At 45.9% G+C, this 22,806-nt stretch overlaps 1 protein-coding gene across 2 annotated transcripts; it reads left to right on the top strand.

Moving 5' to 3' along the window:
• The first annotated feature begins 271 nt into the window (after positions 1–271).
• Positions 272–19,771, top strand: Mcm3 (minichromosome maintenance complex component 3). Of its 2 annotated transcripts, XM_027392781.2 has the most exons (17): positions 272–428; positions 3,003–3,115; positions 3,458–3,666; positions 4,112–4,242; positions 6,417–6,655; positions 7,079–7,187; positions 7,638–7,791; positions 8,099–8,230; positions 8,735–8,943; positions 9,843–10,017; positions 10,355–10,481; positions 11,587–11,737; positions 15,424–15,564; positions 16,465–16,568; positions 16,957–17,033; positions 17,436–17,511; positions 19,086–19,771. In XM_027392781.2, the coding sequence occupies exons 1-17, from the start codon at positions 351–353 to the stop codon at positions 19,282–19,284; spliced, it is 2,424 nt and encodes an 807-aa protein (XP_027248582.1). In that variant the 5' UTR covers positions 272–350; the 3' UTR covers positions 19,285–19,771. The 2 variants fall into 2 exon arrangements, with proteins under 2 accessions (XP_027248582.1, XP_035308510.1); XM_035452619.1 differs by lacking the exons at positions 17,436–17,511; positions 19,086–19,771 and adding an exon at positions 17,315–17,406.
• The last annotated feature ends 3,035 nt before the right edge of the window (positions 19,772–22,806 follow it).

The raw sequence follows: 22,806 nt of genomic DNA on the forward strand, positions 1-22,806 counted from the left end.
ACAACTCCCAGAATGCAGTGCTTTCTGCCCTTCCTGTTGCTCCATGACCCGGGGGCGGGGGCGGGCCTTGAGTCGCCTCTCTGCCCTTGGATAGTCTTCCTATTAGGGCGGAGAAAGCGAGGCCATCATTCCCCCTCCAATCCAGGCGAGGCCGGAATAAGAAGAATCTCGCTATTGGACAATTGCAATTCCGGAAGTTAAAGGGATCAGCCAATCACAACGCGTCTTGGCTCTCTGCGTCCTCCACCGTAAACTTCCGTGGCGGGAAAACTTGGGAAGTTTTCGCGCCAGGGCGGAGCCACGCGGGTTTTTGGGCAATTTTTGGCGGCGGGCGATTTCGGGGCAGCGGCATGGCGGGCACCGTAGTGCTGGACGACGTGGAGCTGCGGGAGGCGCAGAGAGACTACTTGGACTTCCTGGATGACGAGGTGAGGGTCGGGCCGCCGTCCCGGTCCTGCGGTCCCCGCGGGTGACCGGACCCGGCAGCTCGGGTTTCCGCGTGTGACCCGGCCCGGCTGATGATGGGGTCCCCGCGGGTGACCCGGCCGGGCTGACGATGGGGTCCCCGCGGGTAACCCGGCCCGGCTGATGATGGGGTCCCCGCGGGTGACCCGGCCGGGCTGATGATGGGGTCCCCGCGGGTGATCGGGCCCGGCTGATGATGGGGTCCCCGCGGGTGATCGGGCCCGGCTGATGATGGGGTCCAACCCCTGAGATCCCCGCCGAGGGTCAGGGCCGCTGGTGCTTCATTTCTCTCTGCAACTTCCTGGTATCTTTTCTAATTCTTCGTCTTCCTCCTTCAAGTGTACCTCAAAATTAACAAAGTTTTTTTTTTTTTATCATGTCTTAAATTAGCACACGTAATCACACATGTGGCTTTCACTATGAAATTTCATAAACAATGCTTTTTTGACCATATTCGCTTTTCACCACTCTTTCATTTAACCCCGCTGATCCCCTTCTTCTAAGTCCGTGTCTTTTTAAAAAATTGAGTCAATTAATTTTCCCGCGGGAGTTTTTATTTATTTATTTATTTACTTAAGTTTTTTAGGCGGTGGTTTAGTTAGTCCCCAGGGTCTAACTAAACCACCCTTGCCGTCTTCCCCTGAGCTGCATATTTTTCTTGAAACTTCTCTTTTGGTTAGTCGCTAGTTTTCTCCAAAGCCATCTATTTTGTTTGTAATGGGATGACGCAGCTTGCTCCAGGAATCTGGTCTGGTGTAAACAAATGGTCAAGCCCATCTTAACAGTTGGATGGAAAGGACATACTGCTCCAAGGGTGCACTGGGAGCTGTTGTAACTGGCTCAGAGTCCTCAGATTTTAATTACTGAGCTGCTGCTGCGGGGGAAAAAAGACTTCCACCAATTTGGCTGCTTTCTTTCTGGCAGATCAAAAGTATTTCCTGTGTAGGTAAAGTGGGGTTTCTGTGCAACCCCAAATTCAAAGCTATAGGATATTTGTGAGCACTGAAAATCGGTTGATTAATGAAAAGCAAATTTTAATTTTAAGAGAACTTAATTTACAGTTTTGTGTGTATTTGAAATATACATCATGATTTTAAAATAAGTCTACAGTCAGGCATGTTAGCATAAAGATTTTAAAATGAAATTTTCATATTAGCAAGGTTTTTTTACTTATTGCTCTTTAATAGTTAAGTCATTTTCAGTCCCAATTAAAATATAATTGGGACTATAGGAGAACTGTTGATCATGATAACATGTGATAGGATGCCGGGCAGGAAGAAGGGCTGTCTGCAGCCATTTCTCGCACCTTTTGAGACACGTGAGTGACTATATGCTGGCATCCTTGTGTGAAAGTGAACATAATTGGTGTTCAGTGTCATCTTTACTGGTGTAGACTTCAGGTAGCTCCCAAGTCCCCACTTAGGACTTTTGAATACCTTCATGTTGACCTCCTCTCACAAAGTAGTGTCCCCACCGTCAGTAACTGCTTCACAAATGCAATAGTCAGTGGTCACTAATGCTCTATTGGTGGACACAGCTGTCTTAGGGTTTGCATTGCTGTGAAGAGACACTGTGACCATGACAACTCTTAGAAAGGAAGTACTTCATTGAGGTGGCTCGATTACAGTTTCAGAGTTCCATCCATTATCGTCGTGAAGGGGAGCATGGCAGCGTGCAGGCAGGTGTGGTGCAGGAACTGAGTGTGCTACATCTTGTAGGCAACAGGAAGTTGACTGACTGTCATACTGTGTGAAGCTTGAGAAGAGAGACCTCATAGTCTACCCCTCCAGTGACACACTTCCTCCAACAAGGCCACACCTCCTAATGGTGCCACTCCCTTTGGGGGCCGTGTTTTTCAAACAATAGCAGGTGCATTTTCCTTGTCCAGAAACCTTTATAACCTAGAAGACCATCCTACAGCCGAAAATCAGAAAGAAGTATGTGGCACCATAGGATCAGAACTCAGAAATGAGCTCATGTGATAGTCCTTAAGTACCCCAAGTCCTTGACACAGCTGCAGGCCCCATTGCTGAGCCTGCCTGCATTCTGACTTATCTCTCTTTCCAGCTACCCTGAGTCCTGAGCTGGCTGTCCCTTAGATTGAGGCCAGTCTTACTCTCACTGAAGATCACCCCTTCTACCAGTTATTATAGGTTCTCTTGAAAAGGTCTCCTCTGTAGCCTAGCTTTGAACTTAGTGGTGATCCTTCTGCCACAGATGCCTGAGTGCTGGGATTATAGTTTACCTCCCGTGCCCAGCCTGAGTTCTAAATGAAACTTTTCCTCTTTGTGGCTCCTTCCTGGCAGCTTTGGAAATCCAAGCTTGCTGTAAATAAAACTAAGAGCCTGCAGAAAGGGACCCTGGGTGTCCTAGGTCCATATTGACCTTATGATTCTTACAGGCTCCTAATAGGTTGTAGGTGAAATCTGAGACTAGTGAATGAAAGGCAGACGTTGGTAGCACAGATTGTGAATTCAGCTGTTCTGAAACATTTTGAGTTGTGTAGCTCTTTTTTATATGTCATGATTGCTCTTCAGGAAGACCAGGGAATTTACCAGAACAAAGTTCGGGAGCTGATCAGTGACAACCAGTACCGGCTGATTGTCAGTGTGAATGACCTGCGCAGGAAGAATGAAAAGAGGGCTAACCGGTGAGTGATGACAGGGTTTTGCGGGGAACACTCTGCCTTGGGGTGAGAAAGGCATCACCTTGTTTAGACTGGAACAGGCTTCCCTGGGAAAGATCTGGATTGCATGGCTGTCACCATCTCAAGTGCTCCAATCTTCCAGTGTTCTTCTGAGTATCACTCTTACATCTTTGAATTGAAGTGACCTTCGATTCTGATGTATTTACTGTGTCTTACACAGTGGCAGGACAAAGTAGAAATGGGATCTTCTTTCACTGATCTTAATGGCGTAAGACTGTTTCTTCTTGATTTGAGGGTCAGTTTCCTGAACTCTGCCTAATGGTTCTTTGTCTTGATCTTACGCAGCCTCCTGAACAATGCTTTTGAGGAGCTGGTTGCCTTCCAGCGGGCCTTGAAGGACTTTGTGGCCTCCATTGATGCTACCTATGCCAAACAGTATGAGGAGTTCTACATAGGACTGGAGGGCAGCTTCGGCTCAAAGCACGTTTCTCCCCGGACTCTCACGTCTTGCTTTCTCAGCTGTGTGGTCTGTGTGGAAGGCATTGTTACTAAATGTGAGTGGGTTAAAGGTGGTGCCAGGATCCTAAGGAGTTAGAGGATAGAGATTTAGGAGGTCTTGAAACTGGAAGAATTGTAGTGGGTCTGGGGAACATGTCATTTCAGAGAAGTGAAGCACTGAAATTAAAATAGTAAAATTAGGGGACAGCAATTAGGGGGAACTGGAAGTGACCACCAGCTGTAGCAGGATGATGTATTTCTGAAGCTGGAAGAGTCCTGCTCTTCCAATATTATTGCAACCCAAAACTTTCCCTTAATTGACATCAGTGGTACTTCAGATTTTACATGGATTCACTGATACCCTATGTGTAAATGTAAGAGGGATAAATGACAAATATTGCTGAAATAGGTAACCTAATTGGGGAAATACAGTATTTAAGTCCCTCCTTTGTCATTGTGTCATTGGGTGACTTTATATACAGTACACCTTTGCATTCCTAGGTTCTCTAGTTCGTCCCAAAGTTGTTCGAAGTGTTCACTACTGCCCCGCTACGAAAAAGACCATAGAGCGGCGCTACTCTGATCTCACTACCCTGGTGGCTTTCCCGTCAAGTTCTGTTTATCCCACGAAGGTGAGGACCTGAATCGGTTGGGCTTCCTTGGCAGCTCGAATTAAAGAAGACTGTTTTAATTCTAGTAGTTGTATATTAATCTGGTGTCTTTGTTCTAAAAGTAGATAATATGAGATAAGGATTAATTCTGAAGAGAGAGATGGGGTACGAGATAAAGTTGAATATGGGCCCCCCCTTTTTTTTTTGTACTAAAGTTATGGTGTAAAAAGTTGGCTTACTGGGTAGGAATACTTATTCTGCAAGCAAGAGGACCTAGGTTCAGATCTCTAGTACCCAAGTAAAGGGTTGGTGTACCTTTGTATGCCTGCTAACCCAGCTGTCTTTGGAGAAGAGAGATAGGTGGATCCTAAAATCTCACTTGCTGACTGACTAGCCTAGCTGGAACGAAGATACCTGATGTCATACCTCATCTCCATATGCATGAGTGTGTGCATCTACACAGGTGTGTGCACCACACACAGAGAATGAAATTTAGAAAAGTTGAGCTATAGAAGGCCAAAAAGGAGAAACATTGGATGACAGGTATTTTAACAGAGTTGTAATCATAGTTATGTAACGTGCTTTCTAAAAGTAAAATGGCAAATGCCTCTATTAGGTGATGATATTGTGTAATCTTTGCAGCTGTTTCAGTGCATTTGGGAAAAGCCAGTAAAAGGCTTTCTTGATAGTGTTCAGGGTGAGAACAGTTGAAGATAACTTTCTTAGTGAGACAGGAGGTCATAAACATTGATTGCTGATGTCTATACTCATTTAGTCAGAGGATACCCCTTGGAAATTGTCCTTGTCTGGGAAGCAGAAAGCATTCGCTCTTATAAAGTGATGATAATTACATAAGATTGGAGCACAGTCCCTGGCACATAGTGAGCACTCAGTAAGCACGTAATGACTCTTGTGGTTTTAGGAAATTCACATATAATGGAAGCATACCTTAATGTTTTTTATGGATGCTTAATATATATTATAATGCAATATAAAGATATAATTGTAAAATATATTAATAAACTATATTGTATATATAGTTTTCACATATATAAATGAGTTTTTACAAGCAGCATGTATTCCTATAACCAGCATCTAAAGTGAGAAACAAACTTACCAGCATAGAAGTCCCTATTGAAGGCTGTGCTATCCTTGTGTCAGCAAAGCCCTGGCTTTCCTGGAACTTACTGTGTAGACCAGGCTGGCCCTGAACTCACAGAGATCCATCTGCCTCTGCCTTTGGAATGCTGTGATTAAAGGTGTGCACCACCATGCCTGGCAACCCTGGTATCTTTAATAGTAGGAAATATTTTTGCCCAAGGGTTCTCAGCCTTCCTAATGCTATAACCCTTTAATACAGTTCCTCATGTTGTGACCCCCAACCATAAAATTATTTCATTGCTACTGCATAACTGTAATTTCGCTACTGCTATGAATTGTAATGTAAATGATGGTTTTAGGTGACCCCTGTGAAAGGGTTGTTTGACCACCAAAGGGCTCACAATCCACAGGTCGTGCACCACTGTTTTTGCCTGTTTTACTATGTACGTGCTCTTGTGTTGAGCAGCTTTTGGGTAACATTGTGTGTGCTCACAAGTGTGCGTCTCAACACACAGTTTTCATTTGTGTGACTGTGCCACATGTACTTACCTATGGTCTTTAAACTTTGTCTGTGGTAGGAATGGTGCTGCTAGAACAGGTACTAAGCTTTGGGTGCATGTGTCTGTGGGGTGTTTCTTGTGGGAAGTGGAAAAACTGCTTCAGAGTTGGGCATGGTGGTACACACCTTTAATTGCAGCACTCAGGAGCCAGAGGCAGGTGGATCTCTGAGTTCCAGGCCAGAGTGGGGTCCAGGACAGCCAGGATTACACAGGGAACCTTGTCTCGAAAAAAGAAAAAAAAGAAAAAGAAAAACTGCATTAAATTATAATTCCAGATTTAGCATCAGTACAGGAAGTCAGGATTTTAATGTGGGTGTTAGTGTAGTCATGATCCCATCAGTGAAAACTGGCCCTTCCAATGGTCAGTTTGTTACTAATTCAGGAGTCAGGCTAGGAAAGCTGTAAGAGATGCATACACTTTTATTGTGATTCTAGATATTAAAGGTTCAAAATCTCTGAAAGATGTTTTCCACATTAGATGAGTGCTACATTTTTGAGACAAGACTGCAAGGACTTTTTCTGTCCTTCTTTTAGGATGAGGAGAACAACCCCCTGGAGACAGAGTATGGCCTGTCTGTCTACAAGGACCACCAGACCATTACCATCCAGGAGATGCCGGAGAAGGCCCCCGCTGGCCAGCTTCCTCGCTCTGTGGACGTCATTCTAGACGATGATCTGGTGGATAAAGTGAAACCCGGTGACAGAATACAGGTGGTGGGAACCTACCGCTGTCTTCCAGGGAAGAAGGGCGGCTACACCTCAGGGACCTTCAGGTAAAGGGGCTGCTTTGGAATGTGGGGAGCACTGGTAGCAGTTTCTGTCCTAGTGGTGCTTTGCTCCAGGTTGCCATATGCAAGCACTAACTGGTGCATGATGTGTACTTCCTGCCAGTAAGGTGACATGACCCTTGTACTACATCTTCTCATGTGGCACTCGGAATGTCGGCTGTCTAGGCCAACGTGGGAGTCACTAGTGACACAAATACAGCCTCATGGCCAGCCTAGGCGAGGAGTCCCAGCCACCTCCTTTGCATGCACACTTGTTTGTTGGGCATTCCATCCTCACTGTGGCTCATGGACCGAGAGCTCGGCTAGGTTCAGAAACCTCCCCTTCTCCCATGTTCTGGTTGAGTTTAATAGACCAAGAACACTTGGTGGGGCTGGGGCGTCAGCAGACTTCCTCTTCCCGTGTTGCAGGACCGTCCTGATTGCCTGTAATGTGAAGCAGATGAGCAAGGATCTGCAGCCTGCATTCTCTGCTGACGACATAGCCAAGATCAAGAAGTTCAGCAAAACACGTTCCAAGGTCAGTTAAGAGTGGGATGGCTTTGATCCTGTGTTGTGCCCTGTGTGTGGCCATCTTTGTGCTGCATCTGGAGGAAGTTGGGATTTTTTTTTTTTTTCATGAAGTATTTGTTGTTAGCATCCAGTTTTGTTCCAACTGGCAGGTTAAGGCTATTTTTGCTGTTTGATTGGTAACACTTGTTCTGTCTGCTGGGCTGCTCAGGTGAACCTAATAAAAATAAAAATGCAGGAGTTAATATCAGTGTACTATCAAGTCTTGTTTATAACTGGCCCAGTTCTCCTGTGGAGACAGTCTCATGTAGCCCAGGGTGTCCCTGAACTCCAGATCCTCCTGTATACACTACACCTGGGTTTTTATTTTTATTTTTAAATAAAAAGTATATGTTTTCTGTGGGCTCCAGAAACCCCACTGGATCTCACTATTCTTTTTCTCTGTTGGTTCTTCCTTTAGGATGTCTTTGACCAGTTGGCCCGCTCATTGGCCCCTAGCATTCATGGGCATGACTACGTGAAGAAGGCAATCCTCTGTTTGCTCCTGGGAGGGGTGGAACGAGAGCTTGAAAACGGCAGCCACATCCGTGGAGACATCAATATTCTCCTCATAGGTATGGTGCTGGGGGATGGCTCTTCCCTTGAGTGGGTTGTGAGAACATGTGTATATAGAGTTGTACCTTCTATAGCTGATCATATTTCAACTCCATCTAAGTGCAGAAGGCTAAAATGGATGTTTTTAAAAATACCCCTGAAATTCTTGATTTATACCTGGACTGTATTCTGAGAATGGGAAAAGGGAAAGTAGTAGTACAACATCAAATTACTGTGTGACTTGTGCCAAGAAGTGCGCTGCAGAAGCAGGATTGGCTGGGGTGTCGGTGACTTTTCCTCGAGATTCACCATTGCCTTGTCCTGTAGGTGACCCCTCTGTCGCCAAGTCCCAGCTTCTGCGGTATGTGCTTTGCACCGCGCCCAGGGCCATTCCCACCACGGGCCGGGGCTCGTCTGGAGTGGGTCTCACGGCTGCTGTCACTACAGACCAGGAAACAGGTAAGGGTGTGAGGCTCCTTGGCAGAGGCCCACCATGAGTGTGAGCAGATTCCTCAAGCTGGCTGCTGTAGGCGCTGGCCTGTGTTGGGAAGATTTGACAGGTTAGTGAGGTGTGTTGTAAGACCGAATGCCCTGGCAAAGTGGGTAAATTATTGAAGGTTTTAGGTCTCTGTTGCTAGAAATGTGTTCTAGAAGTCTAGAAGATGGTTTGAATGATAGCAAAGGGGCAAACAGCAATTTAGGAGGAAGCTAAAAATGAAATTGGAGCTTCAGTTGGCCATCATTGAGCAAAGCAAGTCTGTGGATGTCAGAGGCTTCTGTGAGGGAGGGCGCAGCAAGACTGCAGGGTGGAGCTGAGAAATGGCACTTCACGTTTCCTAGTAATCCTGCCATTGAAGCCTTGCTGTGTTCTCGTGCCCTGTGAAGACCTCAGAAAGAGACCCAGATTCTTCTCTGTCCTCTGACGTAGACCGTGGCATGTGCATTTACCTCTTCTGTTTCTAGGGGAGCGTCGCCTGGAAGCTGGTGCCATGGTCCTGGCTGACCGAGGAGTTGTTTGCATCGATGAGTTTGACAAGATGTCTGACATGGACCGTACAGCCATCCACGAGGTGATGGAGCAGGGCCGAGTGACTATTGCGAAAGCTGGCATCCATGCTCGACTGAATGCCCGCTGCAGTGTTTTGGCAGCTGCCAATCCGGTATATGGCAGGGTAAGTTGAATCAGGCCTATAACCACAATTATTGGGCTAATTTGGTTTTGCCTAATAGCTGGGCTGGGAGGTTTATTATAGGGGAATAGTAAATCAGAAACTTAACTTGTTTGTTACTGTCCTTGGATCAGAGCAATTACTCTTCACAGTTGTATATATCAGAATGTGCGTACGTGAGTGCGTACGGCAGAGGTCAGTGTTGGGTGTCTTCCTCTATCATTCTCCACCTGAGTTTTTGAGATAGGGTCTATAAGTGAACCTGATTTTGCTGTTTGGGCTACTGGCTAGCCACACAGTTGATGTTGGGAAACCATCAAGTCTGTGATTAGGCCATTGCGCTTCTCTAGTATTAGGAAACTTTGTATGTGCAGTAAAAGCAGCACAGCTCCTAAAATGCTCTCAGATCCGACCCTTGCTCTTCCGGGCAGTGTTGGTGTTGAGTCATGACATCATGTACAGGGGGAATGCATGTGTGTGTTCACAATAAGGCTGTATTAGAGTTGTGTAATGCAGCAGAAGCCAGCACTACCAGAGATGCCTCACATTCGTTCATTATATGGTTGGTTTTGAATCATCTTAGGGTCATTGTGCATCCAGAAACCTGCTCCTGATGACAGTTTTTTGTGAATCCCTGATTCCGAGTTTATAGTCCATGGCTAAGGAAGCTGTGATACGTGTGTGTGTGTGTTTATTTGGTTTATCACGACAGGGTCTCTGTGTAGTCCTAGCTGTCCTAGAACTTACTATGTAGACCAGACTGGCCTCAGACTCAGGAGGCAGAGGCAGGCGGTTCTCTGCATTCAAGCCTGTGCTTATACATGTAGTAAATTCCAAGATTTGGTCTTTATGTCCTTCCTGGTGATGTTACCTCCTCCTGATTGTCTTCTTGTGTTCTCCAGTATGATCAGTATAAGACTCCTATGGAGAACATTGGGCTGCAGGACTCGCTGCTGTCACGATTTGACCTGCTCTTCATCATGCTGGATCAGATGGATCCTGAACAGGATAGGGAGATCTCAGACCACGTCCTTAGGATGCACCAATACAGAGCCCCAGGGGAGCAGGATGGTGATGGTGAGTATGTGGACTAGCAAGAGTGGCTGGTGTGAGGGGTCCTAACACATGCCTGCCCGTATCTTTGGCTCAGCCCCAGGGCTGTGCGGTTCTGTGCTGGGTTAACGTTGCAGGTGCCCTTAACTCTCTGTCCTCCTCTTCTTACTTGAATGCTCACTGGAGGCTGAGTGTCTGTCCATTTTGGGTTCTGCTATATTTCTTAGAATCTTCTGGGCATCTTCCTGTTTGTGAGGTCCACATGTCTGTTCCCTCCTGGGTTCTTGCTTTCTAAGTTGTTCTGTAAGAAGAGGAAAGTTCACTTGGCTTAAACTCCTTTAACTGACCTTGTGTTCCCCAGCTTTGCCGTTGGGTAGTTCAGTGGATATCCTGGCCACAGATGATCCCGACTTTGCCCAGGATGACCAGCAGGATACCCGGATTTATGAGAAGCATGACAGCCTTCTACATGGGAGCAAGAAGAAAAAGTGAGCTTCCCTACTACTTTCTCTCTCAAGAGAACCTGAGCTTTCTTATGTCACATTCGGTTTTCTTTTCTGGGGCTACAGGTAACCCATTCCTAAATGGCTGCCTTGCATGTGTCCGGGGTTGATTCAGCTCAGGGTCAGAGCTTTTCCTGAAATAGAAAGTTTTGACAGAGCTAGGCATGGCTCACACTTACAGTCTCAGCACTCAGGGCTGAGGCGAGAAGATGACTCTGAACTGAAACTAGCCTGGACTACACCTAACCTGTCTCCAAATTGTTTTGACAATATGCCCAAGTGCTAGTGGTATGTGATCTGTCCTCTTAGGTGCCCTATGGTTCTTTGTGGTAGTTTTTGGTAACGGTTAGTAGGTAGCAATCAGTAGAGTCTGGAGAGTGAATTTGAGAAGAAGAGACTTGATCGGGAGCTCCAAGGGTGATATATAAACTCCCGTACTTCTATTTGGCCATGCTATAGAAGGAAGTGTAATTGCACTGAATTTGGGTTGACTTTTTTTTTTCTCTGAGCCAGTATTCCCTCTTACAAAATATGGCTAGTGTCAGGCGTGGTATATGCCTTTTAATCCCAGCACTCAGGAAGCTAGTGAATTTGTGTGAATTCGAGGCCAGCCTGATCTACACAATGAGTTGCAGGCCAGCCAGTGATAGAGAGTGAGACCCTGTTTCTGAAAAATGGGGGCAAGAGGTTGGAGAGAAAGCACAGTGGTTAAGGGCAATTCCAGTTTCCAGCACCCACATGGCAGCTTATAACGATCTATATCTCCAATTCCAGAGGAACTGTCTTCTGGCCTCCGTGGACACAGGCATGCACATGGCACACAGACATACTACAGGCAAAACTCCTACAACACATAACATCAAAATAAATAAATCTCAAAAATACAATACCAGAATTTTCTCCCTAGATTACCTGAGTTTCACATAACACCTGAGGTTAGAGAATTTTATAAAAAAGCTTTGTGTGTGTTCCCTGTGAGAAGATGGTGGGTTCTAGACTTCATCTCTGTCATCGGTCCTTGCCTTCTCTGAGAGGTTAAACAATTGCCCAAGATAGGTTAGGAAAGCGACATTTATTCTCTTGGATCCAGGGAGAAGATGGTGAGTGCAGCTTTCATGAAGAAATACATCCACGTGGCCAAAATCATCAAGCCTGTCCTGATACCAGAGTCAGCAGCCTACATTGCGGAAGAATACTCACGCCTGCGCAGTCAGGACAGCATGAGCTCAGACACTGCCAGGGTGAGCACATGGGGGTCGTGGTCCCAAGGGCCACCTGGAGCATGAGGACACTTTTTTTTTTTTTTTGGTTTTTCGAGACAGGGTTTCTCTGTGTAGCTTTGGAGCCTATCCTGACACTTGTTCTGGAAACCAGGCTGGCCTTGAACTCACAGAGATCCACCTGCCTCTGCCTCCCGAGTGCTGGGATTAAAGGCGTGCGCCACCAACGCCCAGCCGAGGACACTTTTATTTATTTTTCATTTTATGCGCATTATTTCCTTTTGTCTGCATTGATGTCTTGTGTGAGGATGCCAGATCCCCTGGAACTACAAGACAGTTGTGAGCTGCCATGTGGGTGCTGGGAATTGAACCTGGGCCCTCTGGAAGAATAGCCAGTACTCTTAACCACTGAGCCATCTCTCCAGCCCCAAAATACAAAATACATTTCTGTTTGGTTTGGTTTAGTTTGTGTTGATTTTTCTTTTCCTTCCTTCCTTTCTTTCTTTCTTTCTTTCTTTCTTTCTTTCTTTCTTTCTTTCTTCCTTCCTTCCTTCCTTCCTTCCTTTTTTGTTTTTTTGTTTTTTTGTTTTCCGAGACAGGGCTTCTCTGTGGCTTTGGAGGCTGTCCTGGAACTAGCTCTTGTAGACCAGTCTGGTCTCGAACTTACAGAGAGCCTCTTGCCTTTGCCTCGTGAGTGCTGGGACTAAAGGCATGCGCTACCACCACCCGGCTTGGTTTGGTTTTTCGAGACAGGGTTTCTGAGTAGCCTTGGCTGTCCTGGAACTCATTCTTTATATCAGGCTGGCCTCAAACTCACAGAGATCCACCTGCCTCTGCCTTCCAAGTGCTGGGATTAGAGGTGTGTGCTGCCACTGCCACCACCACCACCCAGCTACATTCTGTTCAGACCCTGGGGATTTTAATTTGACTGTCCTTTCTGGTCTAAAGAACATTGTTAACACACATTTTAATTATCCCTTTTCTGAAGGAAATGAAAACCAAGACAACAGAGATAGTAAGAATCTGCCCCAGTGAGCTGAGTAGATTCTGCAGAGTAACCTTGTCTCCGCTCTCACATGTGATGAGAAAAGAACTGTAGCTTCAGACTTGAGACGAGGAAGCCGAAAGGTAGATAGATAGATAGATAGATAGATAGATAGATAGATAGATAGATAGATAGATAGATAGATAGATAGGAAGATCTTTTTTTTTTTTTTTTTTTTTTTTTTTTTTTTGGTTTTTCAAGACAGGGTTTCTCTGTGTAGCTTTGGAGCCTATCCTGGCACTCGCTCTGGAGACCAGGCTGGCCTCGAACTCACAGAGATCTGCCTGCCTCTGCCTCCAGAGTGCTGGGATTAAAGGCGTGCGCCACCAACGCCCGGCCGGAAGATCGTATATTTATCATGTGTCCAGTGTAGTACTTGGAAGAGATGGACGTGAAGGCTATTTTGAGTTCAGATGTGAAAAGAAGTGACTTTGGCTCCCAAAAGTCTCTGGAATGTCAGTAATGTTTGAGCAGATGTGGACACATAACTAGTTGAGTGACAATGAGGAGCAATTTCTAGTGTGACTTAGTAGAGCTGCCCTTCAGGGACAGTACAGTCCACAGGACTATAAGTGGAGAGTCCACAGTTCAAAGACCTGCTTATGTGACAGACTTTGAGGTCACCTGTTCCCTCCTATTTATTCTGTCTGTGGGTCCTGTGGATACTTCATTCTTCCCTCTGCCTGTTACAGCATGCTCAGGACATCACTGCGTCGTAGTCTTAGAACAACTTCTTACTTAGCATAACCCTGCTCTTCCCTCCACATCTCTACCCATGGGTTCCCCAGGGATTATGGATCACTTGTTTCCATACTAAATAGCTCCCTTTCTTTAGCACCACTCCTCCCTGTACACAGACGGCTCCCAAGTGTCTGTGTCAAGGACCTGCTTCACTGGAGCAAGAACTGAGTATAGCTGGCCATTGTAGATATGGTCTCAGTGTGGATTGTTTAGCCCTGTTAGTGCACACGAAGATTTCACCAGATTCTTAGGTGACACAGAAATTGGAGCTTGAATTAGAACGTCTCATCTCCCAGCCCATGGTATTCTACATTAGTGCCTTCAAGCACTTGGAGATTTTCTTACCAAGATTGGTGTGGGTAGAAATTGCAGAAGCAAACTGCATACGGCACTGAAAAGTCTGTAATGGGAGACAAAGTACTAGAGAGTGATCCCTGTGCCTGCTCAGAGCTCTGCAGGTGGTCTGCAGCCTGGCATCGCATACAGCCTTCTACTGCCTAGGCCAGTCTCTTTACCCATATGGGAAGGCTGGGTAATGACAGGACCCATCTGAAGTCCCTGAAACTTAAAGCACGCACAGTGTGATTGATCAGGCCAATGGTCCTGTTCACATCGTAGCAGCTAGAAAAGACAATGGTTTTATTTTACTTACCACCCCTACAGTGAGCTAGCTACATACATGGTAGGGGTATGTCAGGCTCCTCCTTCTGTAAGTACACGACTCACAGAAACCTGTGCTCAGAGCTCCGCTTTGACAGATTCGGTTTTTGGTTCCCACGTCCTCATCTGTAAAGTACTTAGTTAAGAGGAGTGACAGAATGAGAACAGCTCCCCGTGCATTGTGGGCCTGCAGTGAGGAAGGATGGCTAATTTCCTCTTTCCTCTAACCTTCCTCTCTTCCTGAATACTCTCACTTGGTTGCTTTGGCCATTTTTCTTTGCTTTCTTCCTTTTTTTTTTTTTTTTTTTTTTTTTTTTTTTTTGGTTTTTGGAGACAGGGTTTCTCTGGAGCCTATCCTGGCACTCGCTCTGGAGACCAGGCTGGCCTCGAACTCACAGAGATCTGCCTGACTCTGCCTCCAGAGTGCTGGAATTCAAGGCGTGCGCCACCAATGCCCAGCTTGGCCATTTTTCTTAACTTTCTGAATTTTAAAAGGTAATTTCGTTTTTGACAGTTTCATGCATGTATAATGTGTTCTAATTACCCCTTATCTTACACCCTTATTTACCATCTTCTCTGCCTACCAGTGTCTAATGACTTTTGCTTTCCATTTAGTTTAACCAGGATTATCTGTGTGATTCTTACTATCCATCGGTACTTGGTGGGGTCACCAGTGGATAGCCATGAAAACAATGGTTCCCCCACTCCTTGAATCTACTGGTGACAAACAGTTCAGCAGTGAGTAGGGCCTCTCAAGTCCCTACCCATCTATGCCTTGCTTGCTGTCTGTCAATGGCCTAGTCTTGTGAAGACTAAGTCCAGGCATCCCCACATCGGCAGCTGATGTGAGTTTGTGGTCGCCTTGTGTCATGTCCTAAAGCCGGCATTTCACAGCTCTTCTGCCTGTGTTCCGATTCTTTTATTCTTTTTATTCTCTCCCCTTGTTCCATGCACCTGAAGAGATGATATAAGTGCCGTGTTTGGGATTGAGCACTTAACCGCCACATATTCTCAGCACCTTGGGTGGCCGTGAATCTTGGTTTTCTCTATTGCTCAATGGAGAGAGAAACTGATTTGACTGAGGGTGATGTTTGATGGGTACTGGTGACTATCTGAACTTTAAATGGCGCCCACTTGTCAAGAAGACACACACACCTTGGGCTTCCTGAACATTTCTGGTAATGCTTTAATTCTTTTCCTATTCAAAGAGACTGCTACATTTCCTTAGAAGTAATAAATTCCCTCATGCTTTCTTCCCTAGACATCTCCAGTTACAGCACGGACATTGGAAACTCTGATTCGACTGGCCACAGCCCATGCGAAGGCCCGTATGAGCAAGACTGTGGAACTACAGGATGCGGAGGAAGCCGTGGAGCTGGTTCAGTATGCTTACTTCAAGAAGGTGAGCCTTTAGGGAGTCCCTCAGAGGAGGCAGAAAGTAGAAGAGCCAGAGGGAATGGAGGACACCAGGAGAACAGGGGCCTCTAAATCAGCTGTGCATATGAACTCAGAGACTGCCTGAAAGCGGCAAGCACAGGGCCTACAAGGGTCTACACGAGGGTCTCTGCAGATATATTATCACTTTCAGTTTAGTATTTTTATGGGACTCCGAGTGTGTGAATGAGTAGTGGGTCTCTGATTTTAGTGCCTTTTCTTGGCCTCTTTTCCTTCTGTTGGTTTGCCTTGTCCAACTTGAATGTGATGGTCTTTGTTTTCTCTTATATCTTTATCATGTTTTGTTGTTATCTCTTAGAAGCCTGCTCTTTTCTAGTGAGAGACAGGAGGAGGGCAGGTGGATACGGGTGGGGGGGGGGTGGAGAGGAACTGGGAAGAGTAGAGAAAGGGGAACTAATCAGGACATATTGTGTGAGAAGAGATTTTATTTTTAATAAAGGGAGAGAAAATAAGAAAATGAGTCTTGTGTCTGTTGCCTGCTGCTCATCTGAAGAACTGTAGGCCTTGAAGGTTTAGAGTTATGGTTCTGCCATGCTTTTCCTGTTTATTTCTCTTTACAAAGTTGGAAGCGGTGTTAAATTTCAACTAAATACCTGGTCTATAAAGAAATGATTGTTCTCCCCTTAACCATATGGTTTGGACACCTCAAACATGTCTCTTTACTCAGTAAACATAGAGTATCTACTGTGTGAAAGGCCTCCAGCATTGGTGAGAGATGGCTATTAGACTTTCCCTGCCTCTGGTCCTGGGACGTAGACCCGAGAGGATAGAGATAAGTCTCAGACACTTGGAAATCAGGTTGCTTACTCAGTTTTGGCACCAGTGACATCCCTTGGCTTGTTTCTAGGTTCTGGAGAAGGAGAAGAAACGTAAGAAGCCAAGTGAGGATGAATCAGACTTGGAAGATGAAGAGGAGAAGAGCCAGGAAGACCCCGAGCAGAAGCGGAAGAGGTAGAGTGGGACATGGCTCTGTGGGGGGCGGGGTTACAGCTTGCTGGCACCAGTATCCTCCGGGCCCTGTAGGGTTTACAGATGATGGTAGTCAGGCACAGGAGAGGAGGGGAGAGCCTCTGTGACGTTCAATATGGTTTCCTATAAGGGATGCGGAATAGCAGAAGTGATGCCATCATTAGGTCTTCAAATGTTCTTGAGGCCGCTTTTCCCCTCCTACCTAATCATTTGTTAGAGCACTGGGCAGTGGGGTCTGGAGAATGTCTTACAGAAAATTTAGTGGTTTGTTCAGGCCTATGCCTGGTGTTGCAGTTTGCTTGTACATTGTTACATGTGCATGTGGCTCCCTGAAGCCTTCTCAGTTTCTTGGCTGCTATGGTTATTTCAGGAGGAAGACTGATGCCACGGATGGGGAGTCCTTTGACCCTTATAACTTCAGTGAAGCAGAGAAGGAAACGCCACAAGGTGAGTGAGCAATTCCTCGTGACCCGTCCAGCTGCAGTGTGTGCGGCCGTTCCTCAGGAGCTCCCACTGACTTCACGGGAGACCCTGTGACCAGGACCCGTGTCTCAGAGCCTTGGGACGCCACAGTGCAAACTTAGGAAAAAAGCTTGTCTCAGCCCTTGGCTTCCTCCTTTATTCTCTACGAACTTTCGTCATGCCTGCTGTGAGCATCGCAGAGATTGCACTGAGGGTCTCCTGCTGAAGTAACTCAGGGCCTCCATCCGTCTCCCTGTATTATCCAGTGAGAACCGTGGGAGACAGTGCTTATAGGCTCAGCAAGGCGGGAAGGGTGTGGCTTCTCTGGTGTTGGTGGAAGTGACTTCACCTTACTGTCTCCTCTACCCCTGCATTGCTGCCTCAAAGTGCACACTCCGAAGACCGACGAGGATGATTCTCAGGAGACCAGGGAATCCCAGAAAGTGGAGCTGAGTGAGTCCAGGTGAGTGCATCCGCTCCTGCCTGGGAATTCCGGCTGATGAGGGGTCCAGGGATAGTGCCACAACACTCCACGCTGATTCTAATGCCAGGCTCACGTAGACAGTTGCAAGCCAGAGTGTCTGAACGCCTGCCACCGTTTTGCAGTTCTCTGCCTGTTTTCTGTACTTTCTTTGTGGAAATTGGAATTGTTCCTTTTAAGTCAGGAAGGAGTGGCTTAACTTAGCAAGAGGGAAATTTGATTTGTGAGCTTTGCATTCCTCTCAGTGGGTACTTCCTTTTTATTTTCTCATAAACTGTGTCCACTTGTTTTGGACGTTTTTCACCGGGATTTCAGGAAACACCTTTTCCCCCTGAAATTTATGTTTACTGGACACCAAAGAAAGTCCATACCTAAGGTTAATTTTTAAAGATACAGAACATGATGCAGTCACACTTGGAGAATTGTTTGTAGAAAAAACACTAAAATGGGTTGTAATTCCACACTCCAGAAACAGCCACTGAACTCTGTGCTTTCCAAGTCAACTCAGATTTCAAGAGGGTGCCATGTGTAGAATCTGATTTTTCAAACATCTTATACAAAGCAGACTGGTCTTGAACTCCAAAATTCTCCTTCTCCTGCATCCTGAGTGCTGGGATTAAAGGCATGTGGCCACCACCCAGTTTGGTATATAGATTCTTTGTTTGCTTTTTGGGGGAGGCGCAGGATTTCTCTGTGTAACAGCTCTGGCTGTCCTGGAACTCACTTTATAGACCAGGCTGGCTTCAATCTCAGAGATCAGCCTGGCTCTGCCTCCCTAATGCTGGGATTATAGGTGTGTGCCAGCACTGCCTGGTAATATACTCTTTTTTTTTTTTTAATAATTTGTTTTCATTTTATTTGCATTGGTGTTTTTCCGACATGTATATCTGTGTGAGGGTGTCAAACTTGTAGTTACAGACAGCTGTGAGCTGCCATGTGGGTGCTGGGAATTGAACCCAGGTCCTCTGGAAGAGCAATCAGTGCTCTTAACCACTGAGCCATCTCTCCAGCCCCTGGCGATATATTCTTAAACAAGCTCTTCCAACAGCATTGAGGTAGCTCCATGTCACTGCCATTCACAGTGAAACATCCTTAGGCTTGTCACATGGCATACTCATGAGGCATGGTAAGGTTCCCAGACTCTGGTGGAGGGGTGTGGACTTGTATAATTATTGTGAGTAAACTTTCCCCCGGGTGCTATGTGTGTAGGATTGCCAGTCTCTAATAACCCATAGGCTTCATGGGCCTCCTCATGCCTGAATTTCGGGGAGCTCTGTGAGCTGTGTAGGTTAGCTTTAAAGAGGGATGCTTAGAACATCGGAAGAACACTTAGGTTGAGGCTAATGTTGCTGTAGAGCTTCGGGTTTGTTTACTGCCATTTTGTTTAAGACATGGTCTCACCATGTGGTCTAGGCTGCTTGTGAATCGAGGGGCTTCTTCCTGTCTCATCCTCCTTAGTGCTGTTATATATGTGCCACAGTGTGCCCGTCTCCTCCTCCTCCTCCTCCTCCTCTTTATCCTCATGCTCATCCTCATGTTTTTCCTGTCTTGGGCAGGTTGAAGGCTTTCAAGGCGGCCCTCTTGGACGTGTTCCAAGAAGCCCACGCACAGTCTGTGAGCATGAGACACCTCACAGAATCCATTAACCGGGATAAAGAAGAGCCCTTCTCAGAGGAGGAGATCCAGGCTTCCCTGAGCAGGATGCAAGATGACAACCAGGTCATGGTGTCTGAGGGCATCATCTTCCTCATCTAAGCTGGGCGTATCTGAATCGCCCCTGCCAAGGACTGCCCTGTCCCCACCGTTGTCTCCGTTCTCCACTCACTGTTTCACTGATGGAGGCTGAGGATCATGGGTAGTGAGGCTATCAGGACTTGGAAACTGAGAATGACTGCTGCTGTAGGGCAAGAGCTTCGAGGGAGGGCCAGGGCTCTGGCAAAAGGCCCAGGTCACACACCTTCCAGCCCCAGAAGATGCAAAGTTACTTCATTACTTGTTGGGTTTGGGGGCACAACTGTTCTCTGTGTTTCTTGCTTGTGTTTTTAATTCCTCCCCCACCCCCATCCCAAGCACTTTAGTCTAGGGAAAGCCTTGAGGTCTCTTGTGCCAGAGGAGCTCAAGCAGATCACAATGATGCATTGGAGAAAGCTGTCCTTGAAGTTAGACTAATGCGGACTATGTATTGTTGACCTAAGTATCCAAGACATGGACATTGAATAAATACAACTATTTTGTACATGTAGACTTTCTACTCTGTGCCTTAAAAAATATTTAAGTGTGTGTGTGTGTGTGTGTGTGTGTGTGTGTGTGTGTGTGTGTGTGAGATAGGGTTGGATGTGTGGAGATCAGTAGACATCTTGGTTGTCATCTAACCATGGAATCCTAGGAATCCAGCCCAGGTAGTCAGGCTTTGCAGCACACACCCTTATGCTCTGAGCTCTCGCCCAGGCACAGGCCTACTTGTAGATTTTTTTTTTCTTTTAATTCCATTATAAAAAGTTGCAAATAAAATCACACACTGACCAATCTGATCTACAGAGCGAGTTCCAGGACAGCCAGGGCTACAAAGACCTTGTGTTCAAAACCTCCCTCCCCCCAAAAATGTCAGACACTGAAATTAACAAGACCCAAAGACTTCAGTGAACTTCTACACCTTCAGAGTAGTCATTGGGAAGGGAGGCTGTGGGGTGTCACACATTTTATACTTCCACTGTTGAATTTCTTTTTATGCACTTAGTCACCAGCAAGAAAGAAAACTTGATGACAGAGCGAGAAAGATGAGTAGCTTTATATCCGTCATAGCTCGTATCCACTGGTTCTTCTCCTGCCCCAGCCTCCCCCCTCTTGTTCTCTTGTTTACATGCTATGCTGTACCTGCATGTACGTAGGCAAGGTTCCACAGATGGGGGGGAACATGTATTTTTCTTTCTGAGACTGATGTCACTTAAATATATTCTAACATATATTCTATATATGTTCCTATTTTGTGACTACCTTTTTCTTAGAGCTGAATACTATTCCACTTTTTATATGTCAGATTTTCATTATCTGTTCATCTGTTGGGGGACAACTGAATTGATTTCAGGTCTTTGCTACAGTGAGTAAAAGCAGCAATAAACGGGCACAAGTGTCTCTGGAAGGATATGCAGTTCTCTGGGGGTATGCCAGGGTGGCAAAGTTTGCATCATATGGTAGATTTATTTTTAATTTTTTGAGGACTCTAAACTCATCTCTCCAATGACTGTTTGCTGGTGCTTTTCATAATGCGTATTTAATTTCATTTGTAGGATTAACTTCTGCATTTATACCAAGTCACCACAAGGTGGCAGCAGCCTGCTGTGATCTCTTTGGGGATTTTTCCTTCTGTCCTGTAGTTTTCCCCAGTAAACTGTTAGTCAGCTAAAACTGATAACAGGTTGTGCACACCAGGCCCTGCAAATTTGGAAAAGCTAGGTAAACCGTGAAAGTTCAGAGAAATGACTCTGGCTTTGCTAACTCAACAAAGGTCCTTCTTAGAGGATTGACAATTTGTTAGAAATCCTTAATGGTTCCTATGTGCAGAGGTTCCTTTTGCCGAGTGTTTTTGCAGTTCCTTGCATTGAGACTTTTGTTTTTTAAGTATGTTTGTGGAGAAGTTGGCGGGACCAGCACAAATTACTCTGTATTGAACACCTTTCAAAAGAACTTAACAACATTACTTACATAAAAAGCATGTGTTGGGGTGTCGCAGACCTGAGCTGTGTCCTGGTGGCAGATGTGGCCTGAGTTGTGCTAGTTTTCAACCGTAGGCTGAAACCATCATGATGGTTGGGGGTTATCCTTTTTCCTGAAACCACGAGGCAGAGGATTCTGTAGCTGTTTGTGACAAGGTTTATTGTGTGTGGGTGAGGACAGTTATTGCTGAGTTGGGTTTCATCTTAAAAGACCCCCCCCCCACCACCACACACACACAGTCAGTTTTTACATAGATTTGAACTCTGTCCTACTAAGTAATTAGAGCACAGGTCAGAGGAGGCTGTGTGTCCTGCAGGAGGGACTGACTGTGACATTGGGTACTGGCCGTGAGGCCGACTCCAGGCAGCGGGCAGCAGTTGGTGCAGGAAAAGCCATAGGAATAAAGAGACTGGGCTGGGGGAGGAAGGTGGGGGCGACTGATGGATGGTTCTGTAAAGAAAAGTGCCAAGTTTTCAGGGGTCTCAAATGATCTTTTCCAGAAATCTGCAAGGTTCCATCAGCTAGACAGTTTCCACCCGTGAGGAAACAGGCACAAAGGGGAGGGCAAAGAGCATTCATTCAGTAAGACCACTCTGGCTGTGACCTACTTAGCTAAATAAATGGTAGAAGATGGGTTTGACTGTCTGAAGTGATGTTGACTGTTTTAAAATAAGCTGATTCTTAGGGATTCAGATCTTTATATTGAGTTTCAAGAAAAATTGGGTGTGTAGTGTACCAGCTTGTGACATGAAAGATGTTGCTGAGTATTAGAGGCCTGGTGCAGGACCCATGGCAGACACCTAAAAGTGTTGTTTAGGGGACCAGGAAGATGGCTCAGTGGATAAAAGCTGGCTGTGCAAGCCTGAAAGCATGAGCTGGATCACCAAAAGCCAGATGTACCTGTCAGTAATCCAGGTGCTCCCATGTGATGGGAAGTGGAAACAGGAGATTGGAAGCTTGCAGGCTACCTAGTCTGGAGTGCATAGCATGGCACAAGTGTGGCCCATGTGAGACCCTGCCTCAGACTTAGAATCAGCTCATAGAAGCTGCCCTCTGGTCTATACACATGTATCATGACGTGTGTGCGCGTAACACACGCACACATATACAGAGTACTCAGCCTGTGACCAGATGCTCTTGACATGGCTACTGCAATATACTGACTTGGACTCATCAGAAAAAAAGACATGCTTAAGTTGTTTGGACTGCAGAGATGGCTCATGGTTAAGAGTGCACATTGTTCTTGCAGAGGATTTGAGTTCAGTTCCCAGAACCCATGAGGCTGTTCACAACCTCATCTGATTTCAACATTCCAGCGATGGCACAGACACACAAGTAAAGATAAAAATAGCACAAATTGAAAAACAGCATTGCTTTAAGAAAAACAAACAAAAAACCAAACTTAAGTGGTCTATATTCCTCATTCCAAAGAAGCCTACTTACATTTAGGTATGCTATCTAAAGTAGCTGAGCAGCTTCTGGGGCTTAGAGGAGTAAGGTTTTCCTGTCTTGAGAAATTAGGACGTCATAAATAGGGTACTTGGATGAATTGAACGTTGATAG

This window comes from Cricetulus griseus (assembly GCF_003668045.3).
Source record: "Cricetulus griseus strain 17A/GY chromosome 1 unlocalized genomic scaffold, alternate assembly CriGri-PICRH-1.0 chr1_1, whole genome shotgun sequence".
NCBI classification, from domain to species: domain Eukaryota; kingdom Metazoa; phylum Chordata; class Mammalia; order Rodentia; family Cricetidae; genus Cricetulus; species Cricetulus griseus.

Bases quoted from the DNA above. Each gene is read 5' to 3' on its own strand.
- Mcm3 (XM_027392781.2), top strand. From the start codon at position 351: ATGGCGGGCACCGTAGTGCTGGACGACGTGGAGCTGCGGGAGGCGCAG. The intron at 4,243-6,416 runs GTGAGGACCTGA...TCCTTCTTTTAG, and splicing joins GTTCTGTTTATCCCACGAAG to GATGAGGAGAACAACCCCCT. The intron at 15,565-16,464 runs GTGAGCCTTTAG...GCTTGTTTCTAG, and splicing joins AGTATGCTTACTTCAAGAAG to GTTCTGGAGAAGGAGAAGAA.